General features: G+C 38.5%; 1 protein-coding gene across 2 annotated transcripts; it reads left to right on the top strand.

Annotated features, from left to right (window-relative positions):
• Positions 1-3676: 3676 nt before the first annotated feature.
• On the top strand, positions 3677-10261 carry LOC121945415 (uncharacterized). Of its 2 annotated transcripts, none has more exons than XM_088084277.1 (8): positions 3677-4027; positions 4340-4446; positions 5084-5168; positions 5539-5723; positions 6988-7084; positions 7178-7292; positions 8580-8819; positions 10045-10261. In XM_088084277.1, the coding sequence occupies exons 2-8, from the start codon at positions 4372-4374 to the stop codon at positions 10100-10102; spliced, it is 855 nt and encodes a 284-aa protein (XP_087940403.1). In that variant the 5' UTR covers positions 3677-4027; positions 4340-4371; the 3' UTR covers positions 10103-10261. The 2 variants fall into 2 exon arrangements, with proteins under 2 accessions (XP_087940403.1, XP_042345508.2); XM_042489574.2 differs by having other exon boundaries at positions 3679-4027; positions 4336-4446.
• Positions 10262-10339: the final 78 nt, after the last annotated feature.

Below are 10339 nucleotides of genomic sequence, written 5' to 3'. Positions count from 1 at the left end.
TTCCACTTCTAGCGATCCCTTGATAAAGTATTTTCTATACAAGATGTGGGACTGATTCATCAGTCTTTGTTCTGTGCAGAAAGAGATACATCATCTTATTGTCCTTGGGAATTTCATAATATGCAAATAATAACGGTTAAAGATATATTCTTCCAAAATATCTTTTCACATGACCAGAAAATGTGGGAATGGTTTACATTTGTGTGCCCACACAATCTTCAACCCTGTTGTTGGATATAAGTTATTTAGTTGTTTTGCATATATACAAGTCAGTATTACATTAAAGGATAATAGATGCCAAAATCAAAAATACACGTTTTTCTTCTCACCTGTGGTGCCATTTGTCAATCTAGATTGTTTTGGTGTGAGCTGTCAGGTGTTGGAGATATCGGACGTAGAGATGTCTGACTTCTCTCTAATATAATGGAACTAGATGGCACTCGCCTTGTGGTGCTCAAAGCGCCAAAAAATACATTTAAAAACTCAACAGTAATGTCTCATCCCAGAAACCGTGACCCAATTACTCAAGATAATCCAGAGACCTTGTTGGGAGCAGTTTGTGTAGGAACTATTTTCTTTCTACAGAACTGCACCCGCCAACTGTATTACTGCGCAGGAAGAAGAGGACATTAACTCATGGAGGCTCGTGTTCATGACAGTGTGAGATGTGAACATAAATGACGTCCCCCCTCAGCTGAGCTGTAACCTCAGCTAAACTCAGTGGTGCCAGGAGAGCTATCAGTAGTAAAGTCAATTTTATTTAAAAAAAACATTTTAACAAATCACAGTTTGCCTCAGAGGGCTTTACAGCATATAACAATGGAAATGCTATCTACACAAACTGCTCACAACAACGTCTGTGGATTATCTTGCAAAAGAGACATTGCTGTTGAGTTTTTCAATGTTTTTTTTGTTGCTTGTTTTTTGGCACTTTGAACATCCCAAACTGAGTGTCATCTAGTTCCATAATCTTTGAGGGAAGGCAGACATCCCTACAGCAGATATCTCCAACTCTGGGAAACTCCCACCAAAACAGTCTAGACTGATAATAGAACTACAGGTCAAAGATAAAATGTGTTTTATTTTTTAAATATAAGATTGCATCTCTTTTTCCACACAGATTGACACAACATACATGCACACTCATACATACTGCAGCTCCCCACAATGTTTTTTTCTATACGGTGACCAACAGGATATTTTATTTAGGGCTGCTACGGCACACAGGAAAAAAATCTATCAAATTGGGTCGTCTTTCCATATTGCAGAACTACTGCACATTAACTGCCTCTTTGTTAATTCCAAAAAAAGGGAACACATCTCTTGTAACAGAATCTCCATGTAAATATCCTCATCATTTTCATAATTCAAAAATTGTCTTTTACAAAAACACTATTGTGTGACAGCCAACATGCCACAAACGAGCCAAATGAGTAGCTGTGAGTAGAGAGGTGAAATATCATTGTTACTGTCAATTTTTATACACCAAAACTTTATGTTTCAACAATGTTGTGGTTAATGTGGTGTTAGGTTTAGGCACAGAATCGGGTTTAGGGGACTCAATCCCACCTGGAAACTCAACAACGTCTCTGTAAAAAACAACCTTTTGTTGATGCACTATTCCCGGTGGAAAAACAGTGGTGGGTCATTAAGAAAGACCTGCATTTGGTGGCTAAAAAAGCTGCTGGAAAAACAGCAACAGGTCACTATAATACAACCAGTTTGTTGTTTGTTGATCTCAAAAGTCGTTTCCAGCTTGGCAGGTGTCCCTGCTAAGTGACACACCATCTACCATTCCCTCCACCTCCTGATGGCAAATTCATCTGATTTGTCTGAAATGCGCAATTGTAACATATTTGTGGGTTTGCAGAGGTAAACAATGCAAACATTTCGAAAAAAAATATATAGCACACCTGAACAGAAAATGACCACATAAGTGCCGAATTTATACGCCTTACTGACACACAACGGTTAACCTTGTAAATGGCTGTTGCCTGTAGGCTCAGATTTCACTTGAATGCTTTGAAACCAATGCCTCTAATACTATATAATCATTTCACTCTCGATCCCCAAACAGTGAGACATGTGATGCAAATGTTAAACAAATACTCCTGTGTCTCACAAGCACCTACATGACAGTCACTATTGTTTCAGTTACTCACAGCTCTCCAACATTTTTTTCAGGAAATGAATGCTGTCCAAAACCACATTATGAGGAATATATTAGTCAGTGAATTAAATATTTGCATTGCCTGGAAACTTTGCCTTGGAAATACTGGACATAGGGCACAGTGTCCATACAAAGCTAATGCAAAAAAAAACAACAACTAGGCAACAGTGACCCTTTGTGCAGACCGCATAATAGGACAGTGACCTGTGTGCATGTGTGTGTGTGTGTGTGTGAGAGAGAGAGAGAGAGAGAGAGTAAGTGAGGGGTTTATTATAAGAATATTTTTCAAAATATGTTTTGCATCCCATGATGAGCACTGTCTCACATGAATACGCAAACAAAACACAATGTTCAACCAAACAACAAATCCATACTACAAATAAAATGTGTCACATTAGAAAAGTGGAATAATCACATCTTATTACATTCAGTGTTAAACTCAGGCACACTGACGTCTACGTAAAACCCAAACTCTTATGTAATACTTTGACAGACTGAGGAACAAAATAGTTATTAAACCTTTTCAAGTGAGCATGTGATGAAGCTATCATATCTATTACTTGGCTGTAAATCCTTTGTCGTCAACATTTAGTTAAAAAATCTACAATCCACAGACATCAGCAGGTAAGTTCTCACTAGCATGTTCAAAATCTAGTGCAGTGCCAAAGTTTCCAAAAATGCCAAATATTGCATGTCAGGCTGAATTTTGATTGACATTTAATAAAATACATACCATACGTTAAATGTGAATCTAAAATAATACAAATAAATAAAGACCAAAAAAAACCAGAAGCAATAAAAGCAATAAAACCACAAATAAAAGGAAATAAAATAAATAAGACATAAAAAAAAGGTCAAATAAATTAAGTTTTAAAAAAAAGGCGACATTAGACAAAAGCAAGTCTATAAAAATGGGCATTTAGAAGTGACTTAAAAGAACTGATTCTGCCATCCTTATCTCCTCAGGCAATTTGTTTCAAAAACAAGGGGCCCTGATAGTAAAGGCTTTAAGGGCATCTAAGAGTTATAATAAATTAAACAGCACAAGCTTCCTTTCAGTAACTGTTGAATATTAACCAAATTGTGCTTGTTTGCTCAGTTGTATACTAAACTGAACTGTATAACTGGACAGCAAGGGTCGCTGTCCACTTACTTTATATCTGTTATCTTTTCTTCTTCATGTTTAACTACGTCCACAAACCTCCAGGAAGGGTCACAGTGTGGAAAAAGAAGAGTCTAAAGTCTAAAGTCCCTTAGGATTTAATACTTTACTCAGTGTAAAAACCACACGCAAATAGAAAACATCTATGTGTTTGCTGTCACACTCGGGAAATGTCAATAGAGTATGTTGCAAATCAAAAGGGAAATGACGTGTTTAAAGCTGAGAGTCACCCCTTGACCTCATAGGTATCCACCCTAAAAAAGTTTTAGGCCTAAAATTTGCTCATGACCTGCTCATCTGTTACGACTGAATCAAACGACAGACAGAACAGATGGATGCTGACACTGAATCCTCCTCCCTCCAACAGGGGTAACAGTTGCACTGCATGTGGAGGCTTATTCACATTGTTTATAGATAAGGCTCAGCAGCCCAAATTAAGCAGCCGGGATGCAACTGGACTGTGTAACTGCATGACTAAGAGGATTAGACAAGATTTACCTTCCCAGCAGTCGTCAGCAGCGCTGTTCACACAGACTTGGTGCATAGCAACAGGTCAGTGAGCCCTGTGCGCCACATTAGCATTCACCGGCATGGACTAGGACAGAGACCCATTGAGGAGAAATGGGAGCGACCGTTTCCTTATGACCCCACATGGGATTGTTTCCTCCCATCCTACAGTTGAGCTTCTGGCAAAGGTCAGTGTCCAGCTCTGTCTAAATTTTCCAATAGAAACTTCCATCCATGTTTATTTGATTGTTTGTCTATAGCTGATTCCACATTTCCCAGTAGTATATTTCCAAATTGTTTTTACATAAATGTTTTAAAAGTGATAGCGTGGCTGCATCCAACTACAGAAGGCCGTCTTTTTTTTTTAGCAGCCTACACCTGATCCTTTGGACTCGTTACGTCACAGTTCAGTAAAACCATGTCATCACGACAATGTACCGCAGAGATCCAACATAATGTGAATTACAATGTAATTCAGAAGTAATTCTTTCTCCAGTCAGATTACCACAATGTGAGATGAACATGCTTCAACATGACGTCGTACATCCTGTGGACTGCGTTTACATGGACGTTCAAGGGGATACTGTGCACCTGCAGGTTCCTTTGGGTCAGTGTGTGTTCTACGACAGTGGTTCCCAACTGGTGGGTCGCAGTCCAAAAGTGGGTCGTGGGTCTATTCTGAATGGACCACAAGTGACTTGCAAGCATTTAAAATTTGTTTAAAAATAACCCCCCCCCCAAAAAACCCATATCATTTTGAAGTAGATTTTCCTGCACAGAGCTTTTATTTTGAAGTGTTGTTTCCTGCTGTAAAGTGAGAGAGTGATTTTTTTTGAGAACGGCAACTATTTTATTGACTGTTTTTAGCATTATTTGGCCTATTAACATGTTTTGCTTTTGTAGCATTTTTGTCACTCGTCTTCAAGCATTAATATGCACTTTTGTGTTGCAGTGCTGTTAATTTCCTAAGTTTTAAGTAACTGACCACTTTATTTTTGCAATATGTCATTGTATTCTAAGCCCACAAACTGTTAACATTTTTTGAAATAAAATTTAATTTGTGGCAATTTCTCTTATTTGTGGACCTTGAACTTATGACTAAGGAGAAATCTGGACCCCGTGGCTGGACAAGTTGGGAACCACTGCTCCATGAAACAAACCATTCATATTGTAATTTGGACATCTCGTCAATAACACATTTGGATTTTTATGGTGACCATCAACCATGTTTATGTGCCTTTCAGATATGCCCGTACAATGCAATCAAATTCTTGCCAAGGGAACGGCGCGTTACAGAGGACAAAAGCCGACACCTAAAACAACTTGTGGGTGAGGATCTCATAAAATCACAGATAAAAACTGCCTAATAAAATTTTTATTCTAAACTGAAAAGACTTTATTTGGCTGGCTTAAATCAATTCAGAGATGCTGGTGTGTTCTGCCTCCAGGAGTCTTAAACATGCATCAGTCATTTGGGAAATTTTAAAGATGATCCCCTCAAAATGAATTGTTATGATGGGATGAAGTCTATGTTTTCCATAGATCAAGGTTAAATGTAAACCAACAACAAGCTGTGTTGTCTTATCTAGTTTATGAAGCCAAAGGTCTGTCTGCATCCTACTCTAAATCTACTTTACATCTCCTGAGCGTGTGTGAGAAGAGATATGATGTGATGACCTTATTCGACTTTATTTGTCAGGTTCTGAAATGAAAGGGGTGCCAGCCATCCCGGGCAGCCCAGACCGAACAACTGCCCTTCATAAACGACTAACCAAAACTGAGAAAGAAATACTGTCACTCAAGACGAGAGTTGCCTGTGAGAGAGCATCATGGGAGAGGAGGTTTGGAGAGCTGCAAAGAAAACAGGAAGAGCTACATTATCAGGTGTGTGTGTGTGGGGTGTGTGTGTGTGTGTGTGTGTGTGCGAGTTTGTGTGTGTAGTCAAAATTGGTTCTATGGGTTTCAGCAGTGGTGGAAAAAATATTCAAATCATTTACCTAAAAAGTAAAAGCAGCATACCACAGTATAAAAATATTCAGTTTAATGTAAAATTCCTGCCTCCAAATTTTCAGTTGAAGGGTAACTTCAGTATTTTTCAACCTGGACTCTATTGTTTTTCTGTTAATGTTTTTCCAAGCTCGACCTTTTTGTTAAAGAGTAAGATCCTATTTGTTTCACCAGAAAATGTCCTGAAATCGCTAGACTTTGTGTGGTACTTTAAATAATTATTCATTTCAGCGTGTATAAAGACAGCATATTTTCACATCTAACTGGGTGAATTAAGGTTTTTGCGATTGTTGAAACCGCAGAAGGACAAACCAGGACGTTTTTGTGAGTTTATGTTGTTTCTTGGAACTTTGAACGGAGAGTGTTTTACAATGATAAAAATGACTGTGTTTTATACAGAGTCACTTTTGAGGTTGTTTGGTTAAACCAAAAAGAATCTCACTCTTTAATAGGTCTATCACCGTATGCTCCTTTCCATAATGTGGCCTTGCACTTAGGTTCAAACTGTTATTCTGTCAGTTGCAAAACCAAACAGCTTTTGTGGACCTACATTGTCGGTTCATAAATGTCCTGGTTGCTTACATTGCAGCCAGTTTCTTGGCTGTCAGTTACTGGACCAGTTTCAAAAATTGTTTTTCCATAAGTCACTTAAAAACAAAAAAAAGGGAAATTAGGGTCCAGAATAAAATGACCACACTTATCTTTTAAGTAAAAATAAGGTAGTATTAACAAAACGCACTTAATGTGTCAAAGTAAAAAGACTCATAATGTTCAGCGGCTACTGTCAGTGTTATAGTATTGTATATTTGATCATCATTACTGATATATTAATATGTAAGTTGTACATAAATGTAGTTGATTTAGGTGGATGCTATTTCACATATTCTGGTAATTAAATATTAAAATGGATAATTTATAAACTGAGTTTTTTGTATGTAAAATCTTATATTTTGAAAGTAACTGGTAACTGTAGCTCTATAAAATATTTCCCTTTCAAACATAGCGAAGTACAGTTAAGTAGGATGGGAATGGAAATACTGAAGTACAATTTTAAGGTACTCGAACATAAGTGGAGTAAATGCACTTAGTAACTTTCCACCAGTGGACATCAGTAATGGTAACTTGTCTCCTTTTTTTTTAGCTGACCTCTCAGGCAGGAGTGCTGGTGAACGTGGGCGGCTGTGATGAGCAGGGAGAGTCAGGAGTGGACAACGGAGAGGCATTTGAGGAGTGTTCAAGTAAACGACAGAACTACACACCGACAGTGATGAAGTTTTCATACATGCTTCTGCATTCAATAATGACATCAACTGCTGTGCTCTAATGAACAGGCGGTCTCTCAAGAGCGATGTACCAACACAGAGCGTCTGAGGCGTCACCAAGGGGCGACACTTATACAAGCAGTCTGAGCTCAAGACCTTCCTCTTCCTCATCTTCAGCCACCAGGTACAGCCTTTAAAAACAGGTCGGCCTGAGTTACATAAGAAGTGAAATCATATCTGTGCTGCAAATGTGTAACTACAGTCATCTGACGGTTACCCTAGCTTAGCACAAAGACTGGAAACAGGAAGCAACTACCTCTAAAACTCACTCACCAACACCTTATATATCATTTGTTTCATCTGTCCAAAAACCAAAGAGCAAGAACCACAATTTGCCAGTCTTATAAGGGGGTTGGTTGTATGCAGGACTACTTCCTGACTGGGAGGGCCCAGCATCTTCCTGTAGTCTGGAAAGGCTGCCTGACAGCTGCTCCCAGGCAAGACGTAGTCCTGCATATGACTCCGGTAAAACAACATTTTTACTCTCAGTTTTTGTGCTCAGTAAACAAAGGACATATGCAAATTAGTGAGCTTTACAGCTGCTGCGTTTGGACAGAGCCAAGCTTGCTGTTTCTCGCTGGTGGCTGGCTGTTGCTAAAAAGCAAATACGTGTATCTCCCAAAAGTCAAATTAGGACTGCATGGAGATACAGATCTAGTAAACCCTACTAATGTTTATATTTTATTTCCCTTTACTACTAATTTTTAAATGGGCTCTACGCAGAATTCAGAACATATGAGTTATCTGCTAACAGAACTGACTCCACTAACAGTGTTAACCAATGGCAGCACTGTTACCAGCACAGCTAACAGTGACAGTGGGTGGACTCTAAGCATCCACAACAACGGCGCACACACACACACTACCACACACAGACATACACACATAAAAAAATAAAAAATAGGTTTGATACCAATTAATTAATAAAAGCTACATAAATGCAAGTCTAAAAGGACAGGTTTTAAGACTTTGTTTGACGCTGTCAGCTGAGTCGGAGAGTCTGACCTCCTCTGAAAGGCTATTCCAGATATCAGCAGTAACCGCCATATAAGCTCGTGCAAAGAGGCAGCAGTAAGATAGCTAGTCGAATACATACATGCACTACTATGCATATGCAGCTGGGCCATCTTACCAGAACAAACCACGGAGAAGCTCAGATTACAACACACGAAGAGGTGACTTCATTCTCGACTCAGGGTGCCCCTACTCCATTATAATTATGCATATCCATTTATGGTCTGATGCTGCATACAGGACCTTTAATTTAAAAAAACAACAACAAAAAAACCCCACATTACACGTATGATGTAATATCCGTGATGTTCGATGTAATATCACTGATTTGTCCAAAGTCCTAGAGAGCTGATCATCTCTATGATGTTTTAAAACTGACTGAACCCTCCTGCTCCAGTGTGAGGTCATGGAGGACGTCCAAAGGGCCTCACCGGGTTTTTATACCTCACTCCCCCATGGACCTGGAGCTGGGTCACCGGGTTAAGATCGTGCTGCCGTCTGGACGGATCAGCACGGGGACGATTCGTTTCCTGGGCCACCTGCAGGGGGAGGCAGATCTCCACCTTGGGGTGGAGCTGCAGACACCTGATCATGGATTGCACGATGGCAGCCACAGGGGACACAACTACTTTGAATGGTAACCGATTATTTTCTTACCGTGTGAACACAAGCAACATGTTGCTCCTTAATGCGTCTCACGGTGTGTAATATTCTTGGAGGATCATCTGATTCCCAAAGCCAGGGTTACATAAAACACATTAACCCTTTGAAACTTGGACCAACATCACTTGGTCACTTTTAGCATCACTTGAGCATCACTTTTAGATGCCTTTCACAAGTATTTAAACCTTTGAACCCTCAGCAAATTACTATGATTTATTTAAAAAACATGGGAAAAAAGGCAATGAGCAACTTGGTAAAAATGTTCCGCAATTTGCAAGAAATTCTATAAAGCTTAAAAAAAGTACTTTTAAAAAGCTAGGGAAAAATGTATAATCTACATATATAATATTTATAATTATCATAATTAAATATTCAAAATTATGTTAAATAATTAGTTTAATTTTTAAGCACTATTTGTTTTTTAACAAATTTTTAATACTTTTCATCAATAGAGAGATAGATAGATATTTCAAACATGCACAAAAACCCACCAAATTAATAGAAAATAATAATAAAATAGCAAATAAAAAAGATTTAAAAAATGATTAAAAAAATAGCTATAACCAAAATGGATGATAACTGGAATCATGAAACCATGTTCAAAAAGGAGTTGGAGGAGGTCTAAACTCATTAACTCACTTTTTTATTAATTTCTTGCTAATTTTGGGCCACGTCTTCTTTAGTTGCTCATTAGCTTTCTCACGTGTTTATGAAAGAAATCAAGTCAATTTGCTCAGGTTTCAAAGGGTTAAAGTATCTCTGCGAATTAAAACATCCCACTGTGGTCCTTAGCTATTTAACATCCAAACACTGCCTCCAGACACACTTGAGTAAATCCTGTGTACTTAGTGGCTGAGCTGAATATGCAAATCTCAGGCTGTGGTAAACTTGTCAGCCTCAAATTACAATATTAAAGAGGCAAGACATGAACTTGGAATGTGAGGTGTTAACTCACTTGCCTGCAGCAATGACAAATTAAACTCAGCCTGACTTAACCCGGTTGTAAAGAACAATAAGCAAATGAGCTACTGTAGGCTACACATGGGAAAACTAAAGGATGATCTTTAACACCACTCCTATGTGCATTTCTTTTGTTTGAAATATGTTTAGCCCATTATCTCAAGGAAGATTCTATTTTAAAGTAGCTTCAAACACACCCATCATTAGTATTTTGTTGTTTCTGTGTCTGTACTTTGCAGCAAGCCTGGCTATGGTGCCTTTGTGCCATTCCACAAACTACTCATGGCCTGGGAATGACAGAAAAACAAACCGCTGGTCCCATCTGGATGCATGGAAACAAGGCCAACAGAATTCAGTTGACATCTTATCGTGATGAGATCAAGCTTTGTATCAAAGTATATACATAAAAAGTGTAAAATCATCTGTTATTCACAATAAAAACACTCTTTCATCAAATACTTCCATTGTGTGAGTTTGGACAGACAGTTGCACAAAAGTAACTGCTGTTCTTTGCTTGAGTTGGAGCACGAGGCT

This window comes from Plectropomus leopardus, chromosome 11 (genome assembly GCF_026936395.1).
Source record: "Plectropomus leopardus strain MGB_pleo_1.0 chromosome 11, ASM2693639v1, whole genome shotgun sequence".
Classification (NCBI taxonomy): Eukaryota; Metazoa; Chordata; class Actinopteri; order Perciformes; family Serranidae; genus Plectropomus; species Plectropomus leopardus.
This window is presented reverse-complemented; position numbering and strand designations above follow the sequence as displayed.

Coding starts and splice junctions, on each gene's coding strand:
- LOC121945415 (XM_088084277.1), top strand. CDS start 4,372: ATGACGTCGTACATCCTGTGGACTGCGTTTACATGGACGTTCAAGGGG. Junction 5,169..5,538: donor ACACCTAAAACAACTTGTGG/GTGAGGATCTCA, acceptor TTTATTTGTCAG/GTTCTGAAATGAAAGGGGTG. Junction 8,820..10,044: donor GGACACAACTACTTTGAATG/GTAACCGATTAT, acceptor TGTACTTTGCAG/CAAGCCTGGCTATGGTGCCT.